Source organism: Tympanuchus pallidicinctus, unplaced genomic scaffold, assembly GCF_026119805.1.
Source record: "Tympanuchus pallidicinctus isolate F22 unplaced genomic scaffold, pur_lepc_1.0 scaffold30, whole genome shotgun sequence".
Lineage (NCBI taxonomy): Eukaryota > Metazoa > Chordata > Aves > Galliformes > Phasianidae > Tympanuchus > Tympanuchus pallidicinctus.
The window spans coordinates 3,174,756-3,199,048 of NW_026294748.1; the positions used below are offsets into that span (position 1 = coordinate 3,174,756).

General features: G+C 43.7%; 2 protein-coding genes across 2 annotated transcripts; one reads left to right on the forward strand and one right to left on the reverse strand.

The window, feature by feature from the left end:
- Positions 1–127: 127 nt before the first annotated feature.
- Positions 128–16,190, forward strand: JHY (junctional cadherin complex regulator). Its single transcript, XM_052697044.1, is given in 10 exon segments — positions 128–174; positions 526–708; positions 765–1,082; positions 3,124–3,622; positions 6,453–6,563; positions 8,606–9,132; positions 9,980–10,259; positions 12,158–12,238; positions 13,479–13,604; positions 14,726–16,190. Coding segments are annotated over 10 exon segments (2,376 nt in total). The 3' UTR covers positions 14,930–16,190.
- A 2,095-nt stretch (positions 16,191–18,285) lies between these two features.
- BSX (brain specific homeobox) lies at positions 18,286–22,704 on the reverse strand. The gene is made up of 4 exons (XM_052697414.1): positions 22,191–22,704; positions 21,221–21,417; positions 20,192–21,058; positions 18,286–19,187 (listed from the first exon to the last, which is right to left on the reverse strand). Exons 1-3 carry the CDS (start codon positions 22,459–22,461, stop codon positions 20,822–20,824), a joined length of 705 nt encoding a protein of 234 aa, XP_052553374.1. The 5' UTR covers positions 22,462–22,704; the 3' UTR covers positions 18,286–19,187; positions 20,192–20,821.
- Positions 22,705–24,293: the final 1,589 nt, after the last annotated feature.

Genomic DNA, 24,293 nt, shown 5'->3' on the forward strand with positions numbered 1-24,293 from the left:
ACGATCTGACTTCTCGCTCCCCCAGCCTGGGGTCCGCACCCCGGGCACGCTCCTTTCCTTTCCCGCGCTGCCCACCCCCCCCCGCCCAGTACTTGGTAGCTGCCGCGCCGCGTCCTCCGCCGTAACCATGGCGACGGCGCGGCCCAGCCCACTGCGACCGCGGGGGGGGGCAGCGTGGAGACGGGCTGCGCTCATCCCACCCTTAACTCCGGTATCCGGTCCAGGGTTGCGGATGATTTAGGAAGGCTTTAATGCAATCATAATGGAAGGAAATTAACCAGAAGAGTTCGTGTGCTTTTCGCTGCATTGTGCCAGCCTAAGGAATTGGGTAAAGGGAGCACGCACCGCTTCTTGTACCGCTCTGCAGCTGTCAGATGGCTCTTTGCCTTTGTTTTGCTTTGTTTTAGCTCTGCTTTCTTTTCCATGATCTGTTTCGTGCATGATTAGCTTTGTTACCAGTAATACATCACTCTAAGGCAAATTTCATTACAAAGTCACGCATTCCTTGGTATTAACCGCTTAAAGGAGCACCCGTGCCAAGGGTGAGGGTAAATGTTTTAACTGTAGATCACTGCCACAACTCCTAACCAACACAAACATCTTCACCGACTGTATGGCCTCTTTGGTTCACTTTCCTGTTTTCCAAACACAGGGTTGGTGCAAACCATCAGTGTCCAGCACAGCATGAACGCCTCAGATACGGAATACGTTACAATTTCCTCCCCATACACTTTCCACGTGAGTAACGAATGCTTCCCTCAGAGTGAGCTCACACAACCAAGCTTTCATCCTGCAAGTTGGAAAAGGCCACCTGCAAGTGAAGGGAGCATTGGCTCAGAGCTGCATGACTGTCAGGACTCTGACTGTGAAAGCCTTGTTCTGGAAAGGCACTATCAGTTAGAACTCCAGCAACGGATTCGTGCTAATGACGAGCTGGTAGGACTGAGTTCTGGGCAGCTGGAGAGTGACAGCTTAGAGGAAGAAGACAGCTTGGAGAAGGTGATTTCACAGGAGCAAGAAGGAGCTAAGTATGTCACAGTGCAGTATCCACACAGAGTACGAAAGAAAGAGAGCGATGGAAGGTAAGGCATAGGTTTTCAGTAGATGAGCATGGTTGTTCTAACCCCTTAAAGCCTCAGGATACACACTGCCTCTTTAAAACCAACTTAGATCACCAAAGTGCTATTATGGACACCCAAGGACCAAGTAATATGCGCAACTACTGTTGTGTCTTATCCACATTCATAATCATTATACCCATTTCTCAGTCGATCACGTTGGCTAAAACACCAGTGCAGGAGGTTAAGATGGAGAGAAAACATCCCTCACAGACTGCATACAGATGTTTATACTACAAGCCCTTTCATTTCTGTCTAAAACAGGCAAGCAGGAAGGTAGGAATTGACCAATGGTTTGTGTGGCATTTTTGAGAACATGGGAGAGAGGATTGGGGAGAAAGAAAAGAAAACACAGCATAAAACACATCCCCCTTTCATTTCCTGCAAAAAAATCCATGCTGAGCAAACTAGGTCACTGTCTGTAACAAAACGAAAAGGAAAAAGCTGATAGGTTGATAAAACAGTTTTGTTCTTAAAACTGCATAAATCTAAAATTAAGTGTTACCATCATTAAACATTCTTTAGGAAAGCATTAACTTGCTACATAAATAAAATCAAATTTGCTGTCTTATGCATGAAAGGTTTAACATTGTAAATTGGGAATAATTCTCAAGTTTATGGGGATTAAATTAAACCTGAAGTAATAATAACGTGCAGTTTCAATTTAATTGTCTACTTAAAATAAAGTGGCAAACAAATGAAGACTAAATGATTAATAGCATGCTTTTATTCACGTCCTCAACAGGCAAAATGGCCAGTTACTGAACATTTCATTGTGAGTGCAAATGATGTTAATTGTACTAGAAACATGCTCTAATTTTTAGTAATTTTTTTGACTGAATACTATGCTGAATGTGGGGCTCTTCATTAAATGGAAATTTGATTTTATTTTGTTTGAACTTAGCCTAGCAAGTACTCAAATACAGTCCATTAACCAGAGCAAATATCACAGCATATGCATATGAACCCCCCTCTCTACATCCATTACTAACCTCGGAATTTGAAGAGGAAATGCTGCATCTGTTGTCTACGTACCACACTTTTGTTGATGAGTACAGAGTCCATCTAACCTTTATATCAAGTTGGGGGGAGGAATAAAAGGTGCACTTCTTGTCTGCAGATGATTAGAGATGAAGGAGCTCTTCACACTCATTTTGTTCCCGTGCGGTGACCTGGCCTGCATAATCCTGTTGAGCTGCTGTGCACACATTTCAGCACAATAGAACTCTCTAGCATTATACTCTGCTATTTGAATCATTACAATTATACCAAATAGTTCTATATTCATTTCAAAATATAGCCACCTATTTTTGTTTACCTGCAGTGTATGGCAACTACAAATAATAATATTTTCACTGCTGTAAATCATTTCCAGTATACAGGATACCATCATGCTTACCTGAAATGAAAAGCGCTGCTAGAGAAAAAGATTTTTTTATTACTTAGAAGCCTATTGAAATATTGATATATACTTAACCAGTTAAGAAAGAAGGAATAAATGATTTGTGGGAGCGTTAATATGATTGGCTATGTTGCAGTTAAGAGAATTCAGCTTAGGCAGTCATTATTGGTTCTGCTGAGATTTGAGAGTGGAATCTTGATAGGTACATCATTTTTGTTTTTCAAAGCAGTCTCTGTTTTGTAGGTGACATCATCTGCATGGAAACAACAAGATGCAGTTGTTTTATCTTTTAGCTGATGCTGCTAGTGCTTATAATATCCGTGCCAGATTTAGGATCAAGGTTGTTTGCCACTGTGATCTGAATATTAGGCCGATTAATCATTCACTGATAATGGAAATTAAAGATGAAAAGGAGGTCCTGCCTAAATTTTATACTCAAACATGTTTTATAAAACTGTCCTGGTCCTGGTCCCACAGTTGGCCCCACTGCGTGCACTGAATTGGTTGTGTTTGCAGAATACTTGCAGGCTCAAATTGTACACTGAGAAATGTAGAATGTGTGCAATTTATACATGAATAATTTTATATTTCTGTTTTAAATAGGGAACAGCAGCCTGCAGACAAATATTTCAGCCTAAAGTACAATCCTAACTGGAAGAACACAAAAGAAGCAGTGGAATTTTCTGAAGTAGAAAAAGCACACCACGTTGCTGAAGGAGGCAGTGTGGACCTTCCCCAAGATTCCTTTTACTTCCATTCCAGTGTCTCCTCAGGAGAAAAGAATCAACAGGAGGCAAAGTTTCAGGAGTCATTCTCTGAGTTTGGTACAGAATTACTGAGCTTTCATGAGCCAAATGCCTTCGTCTCCAGTGAACCTTTTAGGTTACATACCAGAGGGAATGAATCTTCAGATGGCTATTATTTCAAAGATAGCCTTAGTACATACAGCAGTGCTTTTTCTCTTCGGATTCCAGAAGATCGACCTCAAAGAGCAAAAAAAGACTTTGTGGAAAAAAACAAGCGGACTTTAGGATTGCGTACAGACAAGAACAAATCCTATCTTCAGTTACATGGCAAAAAGCAAGAAGTTATTCAAGAGCAGGTAGGTAACTTTGGCAAGTTCTAACTGCTATAAACCAAAGTCTGCTGTTGAAATAGAGTATGTATATGGTCTTACAGGTTTGCATGAGGCTATCATGCAACTTAGAACCACTAGGTGAATCAGATTCTCATAGGAAATTGTTAAGTTCTAAGTTGCATCTGCATCGTCAGGAGGCAACCTTTCAATATTCCTGAAAGAAATGCTGTCTTCTTTCTCACAGATTCTACATCATACCTTATTTTTAGGAGCATCAGATTTTCCTCAGCTTGGCTGACATGAATTTGGTAATACACTGCTTTCAAGGGCTTAGCACTGTTATTTAGTGTCACATATTTAGGAGTATCCAGAAAAGATGTGAATTTGAGTGGTCAGGCAACCCATTACTCTACTTGCTTTCTCACCCAGACCAAACCTGCTATTTGGAATCCATCAGTAAGCACTTGTAATATGTTGTAATTGGGTTGCAGGGGCTTGGCCTTCTTATGATTGACTGTGAAATGTCAAACACTGCATTAAGGATTAAGTGGAAATGTAATAACAGTTCCTAATGAACAATTATACAAGAGTCTGTTGCTTTTACTTGCTGCACATTATGCATAATGACAATATGGAAGTCACTGAATCACTCTATGAGTTACAGGGCAGAAAATCATTCACTTGCAAAGCTAGAAACTTATGATACGTTGTATTTTTGTGGCTAATGAGTGGTTGACACAACACTAGAGGGCATCTGCCGACTGTATTACAATGAAAGCAGCAGTGGACACGCTCTTTTCTCTCAGAGCTGTTAAAAGCACTTGTTTTTTTCAGTTATAATTTACTTGATGGTAAAAATAATTAGCATAGATGGCTGCTAATTGAAGTTGTATTGATATGATTATGTTTACTATATAGGGGATTCTTAAAATGATTCATATGTAAGTATTGGAGCCAGGGATCAGGACTTTGTAGCATAGATGCTTTCTGAAGGATTTGTAGTAGGAAAAAACAACAACAGCAACAAACCCAGCACTGCTAAAATCAGGACTGAATGCCAAAATTACCTTGATGAGGTAGCCATCAGCCTACAACATTGGTAAGCATTTTCCATTTCTTACCTTCCTGTTGCAATAATCTCACTTAGCCTAACTTTCCTGTGTATTTTTTAATTATAACATCTGTATATTCATTGATTAAACACACAGGAAGGAATACTTACCTTTTTGTTCGTAATCAGGACATCCATTCCTTCATCTTGTTGGAGGAGTGCATGAAGGCCTGGTAGGAGCATCTTGTTGCTGGCCCGTTGTCTCAAGGCTCGTGATTCTCAACTCAGCAATTAAGTCTTCTCAATTAGGCCAGCCACCTCACCTGGAAAACTATTAGAAATGCAAAACCAGCATTTTTATTCTCTGCAAAGAGAAGCCAACAAACCATGTGCAGCCTTCTGGAAACGCGAACATATTCTGAGTGCAGTTTTATCCTATACTGGATTATGTTGAGCTTTTAAGGACTCTGAAGCTTTTTTACTGGTGTAACTGCTGTTAGGTATCAGGCACTGTGGAAATGATGGTTGTGGACACTTGAAATAAGTGCATTGCATACAAGTTTATTCAACTGATGTAGTTTCATGTAAAATATTTGCAGCCTTGTTCTTGCAGAGTTTACCGATGTTACCTCTGTGCATACAGACAGCAGGCTGTATGTACCAACACATACTATAAATGTCTGTTGATCCATATATTTCCTAATTTATACAGCATTTTATAAAGCATCAAGTTCTTTGCAGTGTTGCCTGATGATAAATATCAGGGAGGGAGAGAAAGAGAGAGAGAGAGAGAGGCAGACAGAGAGAAGTAGCAGCCAAATCTAGCTCAGCTGTACTCAATATGAGTTGCTTTCCTACCTACAAGCCCCTTACTTCAAAGCAAGGAACATAATGTACAATTTTTTAATGGCTCTAGACCAAGGCACTCAGACTCTCTGTGCACTGCGCCTTACCTCAGTGTAAACACCTAATCAAGATTGCCTGCGCTACAACAATAGCAGCCAAATGCAATTCGAGAACCACAAGCCTTTGAAGTCCTCACTGCAAAGGCCGGTTTTCTAGTCTGGGATAATGACATGCCATGATTGCTGTCTTTGTTGTATCTTTTCAGTAGAGAAGCAATTATGGGCCTCAATTTAACAGAATAGGCATTACACAGCTTATGATGCTCAAAATGCAATTTCATTTGATCATTTTCTCAATTTGATTGGTATTAATAGAATAGTTCACAAAAAATGCTGGCAGAGGTTATGTCCTGTTCCTCTTTCAAAGAGATAATGTAGAAGTATGCTTTACCTGCCCAGTAAACCATCAATACAGTGAGACAGTCGGTTCCACCAAAAACCTCTTGCTGACTGCCAAGCTGCATCTATCCCCGGTTCAGGAGACCTATGTGGTAACTTTCAATTTGTTAACTTATCTAGTGACAGCTAAAGAATCTGCATAGACATTTGGGGCAGCAAGTTCACCTGAAAGCTCAGCAATAGACCTTGCCTGCCTTTTTCTAGTTCTCCCGGTGTCTCAACTCCTAAAATGCAATTTTATTTCCCTCTCTTCTCTCCAAAAGTAAAGGAATACTCCCTGCTATCCTACAACTGTTAATGGTGTATTTTTTTTTATGCTTTTTGTTTTTTTTTTTTTTTCAACCTTTCATTTTCTTGTTATCTATTATATAATACCTAACTTTACTATTTGAGCTTCACTATGAGTCAAATTGTTTCTCATCCACCTCCAAAACTTTTAGACCCTTTATTCTGACTAGGCTATGTTAGCATGTGGCCTTAAACATTCTATTTCTTTTAGGTTGCAGATATTGAAACTATTGATGAGGAGCCAGTTCAGAGTGCCTTGCCATACCCAAACATGAAAATGCACCCCGAAGACAAATGGTACCTGAATTCACAGCGGCTCAAGGTTCCTTTTTGATAGAACACAGTAATTGTATTTGAATTCAGAAATGTATTTGCCAAAACATGCAAGTTTGACTGTTTCGAGCTGTAAGCTCATCACTTTGAGAGTACAAATTAATTACACTAAATTCTTAGGTGTAATCTGCACATCGTGACAAGGATGTTGTTGTATTTCCTCGGTTGTGAGGATTCTGAGCTAGAACTCAGCTGCTGTTGCATTATTTGTCCCATAAACACTGAGCAAACATCAAGGGGTGGCCATGAAGAGTAAAATTACAAGTAGAAGCTGCAGTAACCTGCTGCATACACAGAAGCATATAGATCTATTTCACACTGGCCTTTCAAACCAATAAGGCAGGATAGCCTTTGGAGCAGTGAAGAGGCCAGGTTGTCATCACCAGTGGGAAAAAAACCAAGGATTTCAGAACCAGAAATTCAAACTAACTGGAATTATTGTTAGCAAACCTAGTGAATGTCCTTGCATTAAATTTGAAGTAGTTCAGCAGACTGTTCAAATTCCTCACTGTTCGCCTAAGAGTTGAAGCTGAATTTTTATAAAGAGCAAACACGATTTTATGCTGCTGTTTGTATTAAGAGACGTGCTTTAAATTTGAAGTTTCAGAATGAGAGGCATTTCACGGGGCTCCTCGTTCCATTTAAATGGGAAAACGTTGGCCTGGTCTCATTTTGGCAGTAGCTCATGCTTTCCACCGTTGGCACAGTAAGGCAGAGCACTAATCATTGCAGCAGAGGTCGAGTTAACAAATCATCATCTTGGCACCAGGAGTCAGGATTCCCCAGCGCTAAAGCTTTCACCAAAACATGCTTCTCTGTATGTGGATTTAATACCTACCATTAAGTAGTTATTCTGAGTGCATATGTTATGCAGTAGTTGCAAGTGTTGCTAACAAAAGAACCCTAGAGAGACAGGAGGATGAAATGGAGGATTGTAGTGCTGACAAAGATTAAATGGACTGAGAATGGATTTGTGTATTACCTAGAAGGAAAGCCATGCCTTTCCTCAAATTGGGCAACACGGGATGCTGTAATTGGAAAGCAGTGAATAAACCCCAGTTTTAGAGAGTGCTGGTTTAGCTGAATACAGTAGTCCTGGTGTGCTTAAATTCTCAGTTTTTTTCTTACCATTTAGATAATGTTTTTCAAGACACAAGACAGGGAGGAGTGCTTGGTTTAGAAGTGAAATCATTTAAATCATTGACATAAGTTTGTTTCTGCTGTGGATCAATCTAACAGGGTGTATATAGCCATCTTTATGAAATTTGGTGCAATTTACTTTAAAAGACAAGAACTGATTTGATTTCTGAAACATTTTCCCCAGGAGGCTGACAGTGAGCTACCTCTTGTCTACAGGGTTCAAAATAGTAGTCTGTCTATTTAAGAGCACCTGGTTTTGCACCTCCTTCAGATAAAGTTCTCTCACTCAGTATTCACCAGAGCACCATTTCTCAGATATGTTCTGCATCTGTAAGAACCCTTTTTTTTTTAGTGCTCTGCTTCAGAACTTGTCTCAGACCACTAAGCAGTGCTTTCAAGTGGCATTATGCATCATCCCTCAGCACTTGAATGACATTTATTGTGCTGTTCACAAGTAGAGGTGCATACTTCTTTTAAATTTTGGATTAAGTCTGGCCAGCCCATCACCTGTTATAGCCACAAGCATAATGACTGAGTCAGGGTTACATAATTATACCCAGATCTCTTTAAGGGTCCTTCCATCAGGATGTGTTTCCTTAATCCAAAATGTTACAAATACCACAAAGTGAAACTGTTGTCCTACCATTCCAGACCTTAGGAAACAGATGTTTTCCCTTTAACATGTCACCTTATGTTAAAAGTTCATTTTCAACATTAACTTTCGCCCAGGTATTCATTCAGCCCTACACAACATTGCTGTAACTCCTTTCAGGTTGAGACTGTGGGCATTGTAACAGGCAAATTATCTGTGCACTTGCATGTTGTCAATCATAATAAACATATAAAAGAGCAACCACTGAAATGAACTCCACTTTCGATAACTTGTTTTAGGATCACCAGAACAAGTGGTCCCAAAGAAACAAAGTAAAGTCCAACCAGAATCTCGAGGGAAGGGCTTGTTCAAGGAGTGATAACCATCAGCAGGCAGGAAGACCAGCAAAACCAAAGTGTTGGCACTACAGGCAACACCAGATGTCAGAATTTCAGACTGCTCCTCTGCAGGCAGTGGAACAAGACAACAGCAATGCACTGCAGAAGCGCCCAAATCCTTTTTTTGGCCCTGACACCAATATAGCAGCAAATTCAGATACTTGCTTAATTAATTTCTCAGCATGTAGTAGCAAGAACAACAAGAATTGCCAGCATGACTGTCCAAAAGGACTCACACATGGCCAGCAACATTTATACAACCACGCCACTGTGCCATTTTTCCCAAGAGATGGCAGTGCCAGTGCTCAAGCACATTTAAATCAAAAGAAGAGTTCATCTACTTTTAATGCTAACTATCAAGAAATGGCAAAGGATCAAGTATTGCTTCAGGATTGCAAAAGACAAATTTATGCTACCAGTAGTTTATGGTAAGTATGTGTGCTGAAACTACGTCCTGATAACACTTGGATAAAGAAAATTGTTTGTTTGTTTTTTTAAGGTCCAAAAGATTAAATTCTTTGGTTCAAACCTACCTCTATAGATTACTACTAACTTAAGATTCATTCTAACTGTTGATTCTCTATGGGTTATTGGAAGGGGACAGTTCTAGACGTCATGCTCTCTTACACACAGAATTTTCCACAGTTGAAAGTTTTTCCCTAAATGCTAGACAGGGAAGTTTGAAAAGCAGGTGGCAAAGAATACTGTGCATAAACTCAAGTCTAGCACTACCTGCATAGAGTTATATCAAAACTTGCCCTGTAGAGTCATTCTAGCACCAGTTCTGGCCTGTCACACAAGTTTTGAAAGTTGTCCCTATTTGCCATCGTGAATAGACAGACACATTTGGGCTGATTTTTAAGAGTTTGCTGATTGCTGTAGGAGTTAATCATTTTTGTGCACAAGTTCTGGAAACAAAGACTGGACGGTGTAGACATGGTAAAGGGCGTGAAAAGCTAAAATCAGCTATGTAGAATTTCAGACAGACAAAGCATTATTTCAGTACTCAGCAGGCATGATCCAAAGCCCTCTAAAGGCAGTTTTTGTTGACTTAAGCTAGCTTTACATAAGGCTGAACATTTCCCCATCTGATTTTTTTCTCTTCACATTACTCAGTTTCTATGAACTTGGATGCAAGCGAAGTCAGTCACTGTGAGATTCCCACATGTCCATTTTCTTGTTTCCATTAGCTTCTGAGAGCAAGGATCATTCTTCGTACAGGTGACTTATTATACTATTTGCTGTATACAAATAATGTTTTTTTCTTTTTTTGAGGCCTTCCCAAGCTTCTGTTCACAGTTCACCAGCAGCCTTTTGTACAGCCTTCCAGCTACCACCAACCATGGAGCGACAGCACCAAGAAATGTCTTGTTTGAGAGAAGCTGATGACTTGCACTTGTTCAGCCCACTTCCACCTCTAATACCCCTCATAGAAAGTGATTCAGAAGTAGATCCAGAGAGAGGTGAAGGAAATCAAGTGAAAATAAGTCGAAGTAACTCTGAAGGCTATCTCATGCAAATGGAAAAGCAAAAACAGCATAAAGTCTGCAAGAAGGTAAGCAAATAGATGTAGAGAACTATACATTTCTACTTTCTCCTCTGATTAATATTTTATTTTTCTTGGTAATCTAAAGATTTTCTCTAAAAACAAGAAAGGGAAGGAGAAATGAGAACTTTCTCATTCTTACAGATAGAAAGCACATGAATGTACAATGGCTTGCTTAGAGCATTAAAAATAAAGGTAGAAGGGATAAAGATAGAAGGAATAAAAGTAGGAACAGACACTGAAGATGAAGACATTTACTGGTGTTTTTTTCTGACCAAATCATTTTAATCTAGAGAGCGAGGTAGTTCACCACCTCTCCCTCCATTACTTTGAGACTTGATTATCTCTAAGAACACACAGAACAGTGTTTGTCCTTTTGGGTAACCAGTGATAAAATGATTTAGAATAAAGCTGTTTGTATAAAGCAGCAGGTAGCCAGGCTTCAGATCTGAACAAACCATTATCCTGGTCATGCTCATTTGCTATCCAACACAAATCTCTTGGTTTCCAAGGGAATCAAACTGAACAAGACCAAACTTAGAGGATTTGTAAGGCTAACAGCATAAACATTATTACAGGTCTGCTGACAATCCCACTGTGGTCCTTATTAAAACCTGCTTCCTTTTGTTTTTCCTGCATGTTCAGATTTCATACTGTAACCAGTTACACAGATGCAGTGGAGCAGCATAGGGGTATCCCTGTGCATCCATGACAAATTAAATGTTTAAGAAGTTAGCTCCACATTTCAAGGCAGACAAACTAAGCTGGAGTAATTACTCATGTGCTTCATCTAGGAGGCAATTCGTGTATTGCTGCTTGAATGCCTCTAAGAAGAATTAGTTGGACTACAATCAGAACTGAAGAGCAGATTTCCTTCCCTTTCTGATCCCCTGAGTTCAAAACATTGTTTTGGTCCTGTATTTTCAGTAGCTTTCTCACACTTTGTGTGTGAGGAATGCCACAAGAATACAACTCTCTGTCTCACAGAGCTTTTTGTAGTAAATAAATGCAGTCGTACTCATTGCATGCACATTTTGGCTTTGAAAATACAGAGTGCTCACTCACCTCTGCTGTATACCTCTAAATGATTAGCTCTTCACAGCACCTCAAGTGAAAGGTTGGCATACCACAGAAGAGAAGGAACAGATGATCATCACATCAAATAGAAGTTTAAGTGCTTGGGTTTAGTTTCTTTGCAGTTGAATTTAACTTGATCACGTGCTGAAATTTCTTGCTCTTTCTGCATTGCTGTGTGACTGACCATCATGAGTTCTCCCTGACAATTTCTTAACATACAATCTTAAAAAAATTAACCAAGCCTTCTCAAAAGAGAGCTTGAAAAATTCTCTATAGTAAAGCCCCAAAGGGTTCAAATGGCATCACTTGTCTTCCTGTGCATTTGTAGAACTTCCTGTGCTGCAAGACATATATTTTTTAACAGCCAGGCAAGAATTTTATATTGCAGTTTGAGAACAAGGAAAGGTTACTATAACAGATGCCTAATTTTTTTTTTGCCACCAAAGTCAGGCATTTTTATCTGCTTCTCTTATAAAAATTTCTTTGCAATTTCATTCTGTTAACTGTCAGATGGGTCACTTTCACCCATTTAAAGCTCACAAAATGTCATTTTTGACTGAGAAAGCATTGCTTTGTAATTTGGATGATTGGTAATTACCCACCATATTCAAAGGAAATGCAGAATAATTTGATTTCCACAGTTACCTCAATCATTTTGGTCACTTAGAATTCTTGAAATGAGACATGGCAGAGATAACACTGGGACTGCAAGTTGAATCTTGCCCTTGAGTTTGGTGTCCACTACAAGACTGGTTTCAACTATGCTTTATATCAATGGAAAAGTGTGTGTATATATAAAGGAAAATCTGTCACTGAGGTGTGTTTTGCAGCCATATAGCTCAAAAGCCTGTATCAATCTCGATGTAAAGCTTGGAGGCCTTGGACCTGACTATGAAGCAATCAAGGAAAAAGTAAGTGGCCCCCATCTTAACACTCTGCTTTTCAGTTGAGCAAAGTGAACTTTGGCAGGGAAGAATGACAGAGAAGTTTTCACTGAGAAACAGTTTGAGTTTGTCTTTGTGTGCGTGACTCTAGGTCTAGCTTAAGATCATAAGGAGAGATATCAAATAGAAGGAACAATAACTGTAATGTGAGTCATTTCAGCCCTCTGAAACAGACATTAGTTCAACAGGAGTAGCTGGACATCGTATACTCACGTGGCTGAGCTGCACTGACATTCCCAATGTAATAGATAGTGTTTCCTAACCTTGAAAGTGGAAGTCAAAGAAGATATAAGTAGTGCAAACATGAGAAGAAAACAGCTGGGTGAACTTGACTTACTGTTAAGCTAGTGCCAGGCATTATTACCCTGTTGAAATGAAAACAGGGTAATATTCAGGGTAAATGAAAACTTTGGTGCAAATGTCAGGTTGGTATCATTTGACCTGTTTTCCTCTGCTAACAGCTATGTATCTGAAGACCTGCAAGCTCTATCCTCCATGCTTTGAGGCTATTAATCTGATAACAGTTGCTTTATTTGACCTTCTCTAGAGAAAGCTTGTAGGACAGCAGGAAGCAAGTATGATAACATGACTGTCCTTCTGGGGTCATTTCCTATGATTTCCTCAGCCTTCCCATAAATGAGAGAGATTAGAGATCCCAGATTGGAATGGACTGAGCCTGGGTCACAGTGTGTCCTTAACAGCTCCATAACGCTTGTGGAGCCTGGCGTGCTAATGTGGTATTATTGCAATGAAAGGAAATCATTGACATTGGCTGATAACTGGGGCAAGGTAGAGCACAATACTGAATTTGAGCATAATGAATTGCTGGGAACATAAAGAGACAGAGTATCAGTTAAGTAAATGAAAGTCATTCAGGGCCTCAAAAGCCAATTGAGGTTTTGAAAGTCTCTGCAAAAGCTGAAGATATTAGCAGAACCATTTTAGAGCAGAACTGATGCATTGAAGCATTTAGACTAAAGATGTTGCATTTCAGTTGAGCTCTATCCTCAATATTGTCCAAGAAAAAGCTCTTAAAAGTGAAGAATGACTGAAAAACTCATCAGGGTTTCCTGTTGTGTTCTGCTGAGGGATGATCAATACCTCAGCCAGCTTAAATAGCAGCAGGGATACAAACAGAAGACTCCAGTGGAAAAAGGTATTTCACTGATGGCTCCATGTTTATCATACACTTTGTTTCTTTTGTCAGAAGGAGAAGTTAAAGCAACAAAAGGAATATGCACAGAGAATTAAGGAGCACAACATGAAAAACATTGCTTTGGTTCAGAGGTTGCCTACAAAGCCCCAGGTCATATCTTCAGTGTCAAGACAGAAGGTAAGGGCAGAGTTCTTGTCAAATGTTCACAGGGAACGATTCTGGACTTTACCCACAGAAAAAGAAAGGCAGGAATGAAAAATGAAGGAGAGCAAGACCCCTACAGGAACACTATCCAGCGCAGCACACTCTTAACTTCACATCAGTGGTAGAGGCCATGCTACTGCAGAGTGCACTCTCCTGATGGACCACAGATATCCACTTATTAGTCTATTATCCACCTGCCTGTCAGTCTCAATCACAACTCTTTGCACTTCAGTTGCATAGCTACAGTAATTGGCCTCATTTTTCAAGCCCATACAACATTACTTCAGCCTTCACTGTCCTCCAGAAGTAATCTAAATGAGCAACAGCTGACTGTGTGACAATAGCATACACAAACAAACAAAGGGAGTCCCTTCTCCCTCTTGCAGAAAGTAATAAAGCTGTGAAAATAGTGTGTATTCTATCAGATCAGTCTGCAGCAGCTCCCTGGTAGGGGCTGAAAACAGAGCAGATATTTCTCTGAGGTGATGAATGACAACTGTCACATAGAAAGAAGTTTTTCATTTCACTATCAGTTGAATTCTTCAGTTCCATGCATTCATTTTCAGACCATGTAAACCACAAAGAGGTGAAACTGCACTCTCTACATGTCAAGAGGACTTTGGATTCCTTCAGAAGACTTTATTCCAACTCTTCTTTCATCATTTGTGGCCTTTCAGTACATCAGTTTCTTAACATTTGTCATTTGAGTGCTCAGTTTCTGTCCTTGGCACATTAACCCATGGGACACCCTGCAATGTATGGCTGAGAACAAGAGCTTAATGAGATTAGAAGTGATGTTTAGCAACTGGACTAGTGCTGCTTTATGTTTTTAAAGGAAAACCAGTATGTTTCTTTATGTAAGATAGCCTCCAGTGGTAAATGTCAGGAAGCAAATCTTGTGGTGCATTATTTTGCCTATAGCAGAGGCTTCTTGCAGTTGCTGCTGAGGCAACTAATGCGGAACACTGTCAAAAATAAAAGATCAGGAATTAGGGGAACTTCTAATTTGACTCAACAAAGAAACAACCACATTTTCTTGAAGTGTTGGACAGCTTTTCTCTTAATCACACTTTCCCCAATCTTCATGTTTTTAGGCACTGGAATATGCAAAGAAGATTCCTAAACCAAAGCCTTTCACAGCAAGGCAATCAGATGAAGAGGTGAAAGAGGAAAGAGCTCTGCTATCAACTTTAAGAAGAGACAGTTTACCTCCAGTTACACCTTTGGAAACTTTACAGAGCAGACACGAGAAGGAGAAGCAAGTTGTAGCTGCTTTCAGAACCCTTCATATCTTATAATTATCTCAGAATGATAGGGATATCTGCAAGGCAAAAATATTGGACCTGTTTAATTATGAGCTATAACATTCACACACTGATTTGCCATTCCATTCAAATATAAATTGCTTGAAGTTTCCTCAGTTTAAAGTTTTAGAATCAGTTCTACTAAATATTGAAGAAGTAAATGGTAACATAGGTAGCATTTTAAGTGTGCTCATCTGTTTTCTGGTTTTTTCCCTTGCTGAGATGCTTTTCTGAGTTATGGTTGGACTCGAAGGCCTTCTCCAACCTGAGCAATTCTATGGTTCAACTTTGCAGGCAGAAGCTTGTGTTGTACATCATCTTTGGGGGAAACCTGGCAGAAGAAGCACCTTGAATATGGGAAATGCAGGTCAGGTTGAAGGGAGTGTTTTGCATATCCAAGTCCAGCTGTGGACATTTGCCTTGCAGCTTGTGGAACAGGACTGTCCTCTGCCCCAGCCTACTTCCTTCTCTCCTTTGGGATCTTCAGCACTTGGCCCCCCTTTGATGGCACCTGCGTGCTGAGGTACAATCCACCCAGCTAGGCTGCTTGGTTCCATGCATTCCCTACTTTTCTACTTTCATTTTTTAACTAAATAGTAACACTTGGAAGCATTTCTGGTTAGAGAACCTCAATGTGTTGTTCCTGCTTAAAAGTGATAATCCCCCCCTTAATACAAACCTCGAGTACCTATTTTAATGAAACCTTCAGATGAATATCAAAGAGCTATTTACCCGTATCTAATATTTTAATTAGATTATATTCTCAATTTAACCCATTAAACCCCCTTTGATGATCTCCATGTTTAGTGTTTAGCCCCAGATGCTGGAGGTAATGAATATTGGACCTTTGGTTTAATGAGAACTTCTGCCTTTCCAGCCTGACTCCCTTTGTATCCCCCTTTTTTTATTTTCTGAGCTATAGAATTCAGTTAATTGAAGAAGTCTCTTACCACCACACATTAAGGAACCTAAATTAGCATCCCTTTTCTGATTAGAAAATGCAAGCAGACATTTTCTCTTTGATCTGAGGATTGAGTTGAAGTAGGCAACAGCTCCCTGAAAATGAGCTGATGGCCTTATTATTCGGCTGACATGCAGATGCGTCCATGTGGTGCAAAATGCTTAATGTCTTAATTGATCACCTTCCTCCCTATCTGTCATCTCACTACCTCTTAGAGCTCCCATAAATTAGGATGACCTTTGTGGGTAGGTGGTGTGGGTTTTGGTTTTGTTTTCTTAAATAAAACAGCAAACTTTGAAGAAATATTTAAATACTAAACCTGTTCATATTTATATGATGCTGCTTTTTGGGGGGGATATATATGTGTGTGTGTGTGTGTGTGTACACATATGTATATATTTTTTAAAGTCTGATCATGATCATCTCACAAACCATTTGGAAAGCACTGTATTTTTTTCCCCTAGGAAAAGACATTATTTGCAGCATACGTGCAAAGAAAATCTTTTGATCTACCTCAATACTAATGCAAATTCTTCCTGCACCTAACAGATATGGTGGCACAAAAAGAGACCGTACAAGTAAATGATGAGCATCCATCTGCTTAAAAGCAAAGGCCAAAACTTAATGTCTTTCAAATTAGGAAGGCGAGGAATTTAAATAAGAAATAGGCTTTGAATTTTGCATTAAGTATTCAGAGAGAGATTTAGTTGGAGTAGAACCTGCCTGCTGTAGCCCCATGGCTGCAGCACAGCTATTTGCAAAGCCTGGTGTTATTCACCACGAGCACAGGCTGCCTTTACAGGGGCAGAAGCGTATTTGTGTTCACCATACAGTGGAAATTCTCAACATTCACTTGGCAGGCCTCTTCTACTTTCCCAATCTGAAACATTAAGGGATGGTGGCAAGTGTAGAAAACAATTATTTGACTCCACCTCAAGTCAAGAAGGCAAACTGGGTAGTTGTGACATGTGGAATCATTCAAAGCTTTCGTGATATCTATACCAAATGAGAGACCCCTGGGTAGCATCACCTGTCAGCCTTCTGAAAACCAAAGTCTGTTCTCTGAAACACATCACTCCGAGATGGAGGTTGCAATGAAAGGCAATTCTGGATTCCCCTGTTCCCCCTCTTCTCTGAAATATGGGAGGCCCTGCAAGGGCTCAGGGGAGCTCCAGGCTTTACAAGGAGGCTGGGAGGTGCACAAGAAGAGGCAGGGGTGTGAAGAAAGGACTGGTTTTGGTGGCTGCCCCCATGGTGGGAGGAACAGCTCTAGAAGCACAAAGTCACAGTGATGGGTGAACACAGGGAATCTCCTCTGGTGACAGCTGGCAAGGGTGAGGTAAAGCAGCCTGCCTTACACAAGAGCCTGCTTTGAGCAGAAGTGATGCTGAGCCAAAAACCTGGATAGAGGAGGTGCTAAAGAAGCATCCAGCAGCTCAGCAAGAGCTTCATGTAATGGGGCAGCTGCAGGTAACACCATGGAGCTGCTCTGTGTGTCACTAGGAGCAATTCAGGGCTTGTTGCAGCAGTGACAGCAAAGCCACTGTGCTGCACAACGGTGGGGAACATGGAGCCTTCAGGAGAGCCAGGTGAGCTGTCTCAGCAAAAGCCAAACAAAGGGGAGCACAGAATTTGAACAGCCTGCATTTGCTCCTGGAAACATCTATCAGAGAATTAAAACCAACTTCTACCTTGAAAGACCCTGCAGACTGAAAGGACACTGCAGTTCTTGCTGAGATCACCCTTCCCTCTCTTGATCATACTCCCTATATCCGCCTGCCTTTCCCACCAGGTGCGACACATTGCTACTGCTGCAGCAACACGGAGCACATCGGCAGCTGTTGTCACCCCACAGCAGTTGCAGCAATGGAGCTACAGGTGCTTCATCTAAGCTTATTATGGTACAGAAACAAGACAAATCCAAGACAGAAATAAGCCACCTCTAAGCTGAGTAAGACCATCCCAGCAGGAACCTGCAGTTAATTAGGGTGATGCTGTTTGTTACTGCGACCGGAGAGGAGGATCAAACTCGCCATCAGTTCAGGAGGCTGCAATGCTTTGTGCTCGCAGTGCTGTGGTCAGCATCCTGCTCACCCCCCCCCAGCCCTCTTCTGGACCACCTGCAGAAGCTTCGTGTTGCCAATGGAAAGAAATCACGCTGCACATTGCCCAGCAGAGAGAAGGAAGGAGGGGAGGTTGTAAAAAGGAATTCACACTGCTCTCACTGTGCCTGGGTCGCTTGCTGGGTGCTGCCACAGGTTTTGATACACTGAGTGACTGAGACCACCTGTGCTGCAGAGCAAGATTTGGTAAATAATTCTCCATCCAGCCCACATACCTGATTATGTGTGTGATCAGAACACGGACTGAAAAAACCTGGCTTGGGAAAGCTTCCCTTAGAAGTTACAAGCAGCAGAGGGAGAAATGTTGAACATAAAACAAACGTTAATGGGGAGATTTTATAGATCAATCTACATTGTGTTTAATGACAACAACCACAAGCATTAAGCACTTTAGTGTAAATTAGATTAACAGGGAACAATTTCATTTAAGAAACAAACACACAGAAGAATCCTGCGTTAAAAATCAAGACTGCAGTCAATATCTTGCAATACAGGAGAACCACCAAGATCGATTATTTCCTGCAAGCCTTTCCGCCCGGCATTTCCCAAGCAAGGATGTAATGTGTGAAAGAAAAAAAGAAAGAAAAAAAGCCACTTCCAAACAGCCTCCTTCTACCCTTGGGGGGGCACAAAGGCATGGCAGGGCAAAACCCGCAGTGCTCACTGAATAGGACAGGAGCACAACCTCGTTTCACTGATCCTGGGAGCAAACCTCAGCAACAGGAACACGCGGCGGCTCCGCAGCGCTGCCTTCTTCCCAGGACCGCCTCCCCTCCCCGAGCGCACCGTGACCTCTTCCCAAACTCTCACCCACGCCGTTCAGACGCCGCATCCCATCGCAGTGCTGCAGCCAGTCTGCGAGGAGCCACTTTGCTCTGAGCCTTTCCTTCCTCTGCCTCGATCTCAGCCCTTTTTTGTACCCAAACACCCCGTTATCTGCAGGTCTCGGTGCGCATCCCGCACGGGACGGCGATTTCCCCAGCCGGTTCGTGTTTTGTACGGATTTGCTGCTGAGGTTATTAGCAAGGAGCGGCTTTGGTTTTAAACGCGATTTGATTTCAAGGCGCGGTTATAACTTTAGTTATAGCGGGGAAGAAAGAGGAGGGTTCGAGACGAGGACGTTTTCATTTCATCAGCCTGAGCACGTTGAGAAACGCGCGCCCCGACCCTGCAAAGGAGATAAGCACCGACTTTGGGGCGCTGGGTGCACCGCCGGGCAGCCCATCGCACACCCGGACCGCGCTGGGGCTGACAGCGGTTCTCCCAGCACCCACTGCAGTGCCTTGCGACGGGGCGGTGCGAATACCCAAAGGACAAAGCTGCCTTCGCTTGTGCGTGCCCCGAAACTCCCTCTGCCTTTTTAATTTGCGTTCTTGCCCCATCCGAATATTTTTATATGCCTTTCCCATGGCTGTCAGTGTCTTCATTGAGCAGCAACAGCAGCGAACGAACAGTTCTTTGCACCACGAACCGCACGCAAATGTACAGAAACAGGTTTTTTCTCTCTTTTTTTTCCATTCAGATGCAATTTTGGAGGATTCCTTTCACCCCTCTTGTCCTAAATCCTTTCCCACTAAACTGAAGGTGTTTCCATCGCTCATCTCCAAGCATTTCATGGATAAACACATTCGAATCCGAAGCTTTAAGGGCTGCGGGGGGAAAGCGCTCAGGTGGAGCTGCTGCATTCTTTGAAGTGTGATGGAGATGCGTGGCACCGCAGTATATTTATAGACAGATAAAAACGGCCACCTGAATTATTTCTAAATACAAGGCAAAAGACACCTAGCTATTATCCATCCCGAAAGCTGAGTGTTATTTTCCCCCCTCCTTTGTTATTTTACATGGAAAAACCACCAAGGGAAATCCACGGGAAGGAAGGAAAGAAGCACGCAGGTGTGTCAGCCTCTATTCCATGTATTAACCAGGGTCACAGTTTCCCTGCACAAACCCGCACGGCCTGTGATCCAAAATACCGCACGAAGTGCCGGCGGCACAAAAAAAAAAGCCCGCATCTCTTTCTCGTTAAGAGATTAAAGATAAAAAAATAAGGAGTAGTGAAGAGAGAACCTCTGCCCCAGGGCTGTGCTGAGGGCAGCCCGGCACACGCGGAGCCCCCACTGTGCCCCGGCGCAACTCATCCGAGGGAAAATAAAAGAATAAATCTTTGGTTACCTGGAAATTAAATCCGTTTCCCCGGCAGAAAGGGAAAGGAGAAACGAGCGCGGATGGCGGCTGCAGCGCAGAGCTCAAGGCTGTTGCAAGAGGAGAGGAAACGAGAGCGAAAGTCGTGCAGGGGAAGCCTGCAGGTTTCCCTCACCTGGAGCTGCGGAGGAATGGCGGCTACAAACAGCCGGGGCGATTCTCTCCGTGCAGCCCTACAGGGCTGGGGTTATTCCTGCTGCTCCCCTTTCCCAGATGGGAATCAGCTGAGCGATGCCCCCCGCCCCATCGGCCGCTCTCAGCACACCCGTTCAGTAACCACACCACGCAGCCACGGAACACCTTTATTGAAAACCGAGGGGACTTCGGGGAATAGAGAAAAGTCCGATGTTTCAAAGGGAAGGGAGAACTCACAGGAAACTGCTGGCTGGTTGGTTTGGTTCTATTTGTTTTTGTTTGGCTCTCCCTCGCTGGATTTCCAAGCAAAGTTCAGGCTTGGGGTGATGCTGGGATGAAGCCAAAGGGGCGAAAGGAACCCGGGGGATTTTATTTCCCTCCGTACCTACACCAAACCTTGGCACCCCGGCAGAACGCGGGCTTGGGGGAGAGCTGTAGGGATGCGCAACGCTGCCCTAAGAGCTCCTAAAGGCGGTGCGGGGCGGCGAGGATATCCCCGTCCTCCAGGATGTCCACCTCGTCCTCGGGGTCCTGCAGCAGGAAGGAGCCGGGGGGGACTTTTCGGGGCTCAGCTGCGGCCGGCTCAGGAAGCTCGGGCTCGGGGGAGCTTTGCTCGCCGTTCTCCTCATGTTTTGGGTCGTCCTGGCTTTTCCGCAGCTGTTTTTTGTGTTTCATCCGCCGGTTCTGGAACCAGGTTTTCACCTGGAGGAGAAAGGAAAAAAAAAAAAAGAAAGAAAAAAAAGAAAAAATCAAGAAAAATGTAAAAAAAAAAAAAAAAAAAAAAAAAAAGTAGAAAAGAAAAATCGGGAAAGAAAAAGGTATAGCAAAGAGGAGGAGGCTGCACGGAGCCCGGCGGCCCCGTACCTGCGTCTCGGAGAGGCTGAGCGCCGTGGCCAACTCCACCCGTTCTGGCGTGGAGAGATAACGCTGGATCTCGAAGCGTTTCTCCAAACCGGAGAGCTGCGAGTCGGAGAAGACGGTGCGGGCTTTGCGACGGCGGCAGTGCTTGCCGGGCAGCTCGGCGTGAGCGTGGTGCGGGAACAGAGCCGGCACCGGCACTCCTGCGGGGACACACGGCGGGGAGCCGGGCTGCGGCCAACCGGAGCCGGGCAGCAGCGGCTCTGCGTGAGCTTTCCCCGTGCCGTTGCCCCCCTGGATATATATGGGTCGTTTTGGTTTTTTTTGTTTTGATTTTTTTTTTTTCGTTTTCGAAATCTTTATTTTTATTTTGTTTTCTTTTTATTTTGCTTTATTTCTATTTTATTCACTTTTTTTTTTTTTTTTTTCATCTCTCTGAAAACACCCCATCCGAACCCTCCCCAGCAGGTGCGGTTCAGCCAACCTCAGAAACGGAGCGGTCACCCTCAGTGCAATTAAAGTCAACGAAATGCACCCAAGAGACTGGAGAAAAGCAGAGGGAAGTGAAGAGAGCGGCCACACGAAGAGAAACTTCGGCCTCCCGAGGAGAAACTTTGGAGGAAGCGGCCCTGGGAAGGGTTCGTGGGGACGGACGGGCGCGAAGTCTCCCCCCGCCCCGGGACGGTCCGGCACGGCCCCAGCGCTGCTGATGGACGTGGAAAAGTGAAGCCCGGTCCCATTCCAGAACCGTAATATAAAAAGAGTTCAAAACGAAATAAACGGGCAGAAGGGGAGAGGGAAAGCCTGGGGTCGCTGGGCTCAAAATCTCGGCTGGTTGAGATCTCCGATCCCCTCTGACGAAGCCGAGGGCTCGGCAAGGCAGGGACCCGAAGCCCCAAAACGCAAACCCACACCCTGCGCGAGGCTGAGGAGCCTTTCTCCATCTCGGGCTGCACCCGCAAAGCCCCGCACTTACCCGAGGTGGTGAGGAAGTAGGGGTGGTGGTGGTGATGGTGCTCCGGTTTGTGCAGGGCCGGGTGCGGGTGTGGAGCCAGCAGCGTCGGGGCGGGCATCAGGGGGTAGCCATAGTCCAAGAGCGGGACGCGGGAGGCCAAGGAGCCGGCGAAGTGCTCGGCTGGAACCTCCCGCAGGGGCTTGGGCTTGTGCAGCAGGATGTCCTCGATGAAGAAGGAGGTGGGTCGGGGCGCGGGGACCGGGTGAACCGGCGAGGTGAAGTTGAGGTTCATCTCGGAGAGCCCCGCTTCGGATTGCGGGGAACGGAGAGAGAGGGGCTGGGGGCCGGAGGAGAAAGGACGGCCGGCTGCGCGTCCCGGGAGAGGAGATGGAAAGGGAAATAAGAGGAACGATAAATAAGAGCGCTAATAAATAATAATAATAATAAAGCGATATTAGCAATAAGAAGGGACATAAAAAAAAAAACCCGATTCTCCCAGACAGAAGGGAAAACGGGGAGAGCCGGGGGACGCGGAGCTGCGGGATGCGCGGGGCGATGCGCGGCTTTGAGGCGCGGGGCCGGCAGCGCTCCGAGAGCCAATGGCGAAACGGGCGGGCGGGGGCGGCGCGGAGGAAACGCGGAACGGCTCCGCTTCCGAGCACTTTTCCCCCACCCTCATCAGCCCCTTCCCCAGCGCAGGGCCGGGGGCGGCTTCCGAAAGCTTTTGGTTTTGTTCTCCGTTTGTCTTGAAGCGCCAAAACTTAAGGGGAAAAAAAAAAAAATAATAAGAAATGAGTTGCGCTTTCCCGACCTGTGCCCTGCTCCGCTCCTAACCGGTCCCCACGCACACAACGTGTGTTGTTCCACTTGTTACCCCAGCGGGTTTTGTTCCCATCCATTCCCCACTCCGTGTTCTGCCAACATCCAACCCCCCCCAACCCCCCCTCGGTCTTTCCTCTGTTTGTGTTCCCCCCCACCCCCCCTAATCTGTAACATTCATTTCCCCGGAGTCAATTTGCTAAAATGAGGGTGATACACCACATCATAGCCGAGATAATTTCGCTTCGCATCTCAGAAAATTGCTCTAATTATTGATGTTAAACTCGGGGAAATTAAAAGAAGGCACTTCTCCTTCATCTCCTGATTTTAAGCTCTAATTTGTTGAAATCGAGTTGTCATCACAATTCCAATCACTACCGTTAATAGTAAAAGTGTTCTAATAGAGCCAGAATTCGCACAACCCATGCTATTAGATAATTAAGAAAGATGTTAGAAAGGCAAGTGCTAATCCTTGGGCACACGGACAGCGTTTCCATCTGATCCAGCAGGTAGAACAAATTAATTACCAGAATCAATTAGTCCTAAAAGTACAGTTCTCCAGGAAGTGTAAGCCACGTCTTCCATATGGATGAGCTGGTAAACGGTAAATAGATGAGGGGGAAAAAAAATCTAAAAAAGAAAAAAAGAAAAAAAAACAGAAAAACCTTTAAAAGAATAGAAAAGGCGACCGTCGGGTGACAACGAGGCTGCAGTTCGGAGCGCCCGACTTTTCCAGCTCTGTCGTCTCCGCTCCGCGGCCGCTGGGTGGAAGTGCGAGGATGCGGGGCTGGGCGCAGGGACGGCAGTGCGGGGTGCGGGCGGCCCCCGGCCCCGACCCACTGCTTTTCTTTAAGAAAACAGCGCTTAGAATGCCGTGAAAGCAGTTAAAATTGAGCTGGATCTGATTTAAAGGTCCCTTCTAAACGGAATCGTTCTGTGATTCTGTATGGACGCAGCATCGGTTGGATGCGTTTGGCCAAAGCTCACACGTGGGGCTGCCGGAGGGTCTGCGTGCTGCATGCTGCATCTATAGGTGGGATTTCTGCTTTAAGGTCAGTGCAGGCAGGCAGTGCGTGCACCAACCACATGCACACGTTGTGCTATGTGTGCACAGGAAAGCACAGTGCTCTCATCACACACTTGTGAGATACTTATGCACATTTATATGCATATACACACACATATATATATGTGCCTGCAACAGTGCCCGGAGGGGGCTGAGCTGAAAGCTGAACTCCTCCCACCACGGGGTGGGGAAATAAAATCAAAATTGTGCTGCAGCATCCCTTCCATTGCCCATCCCCA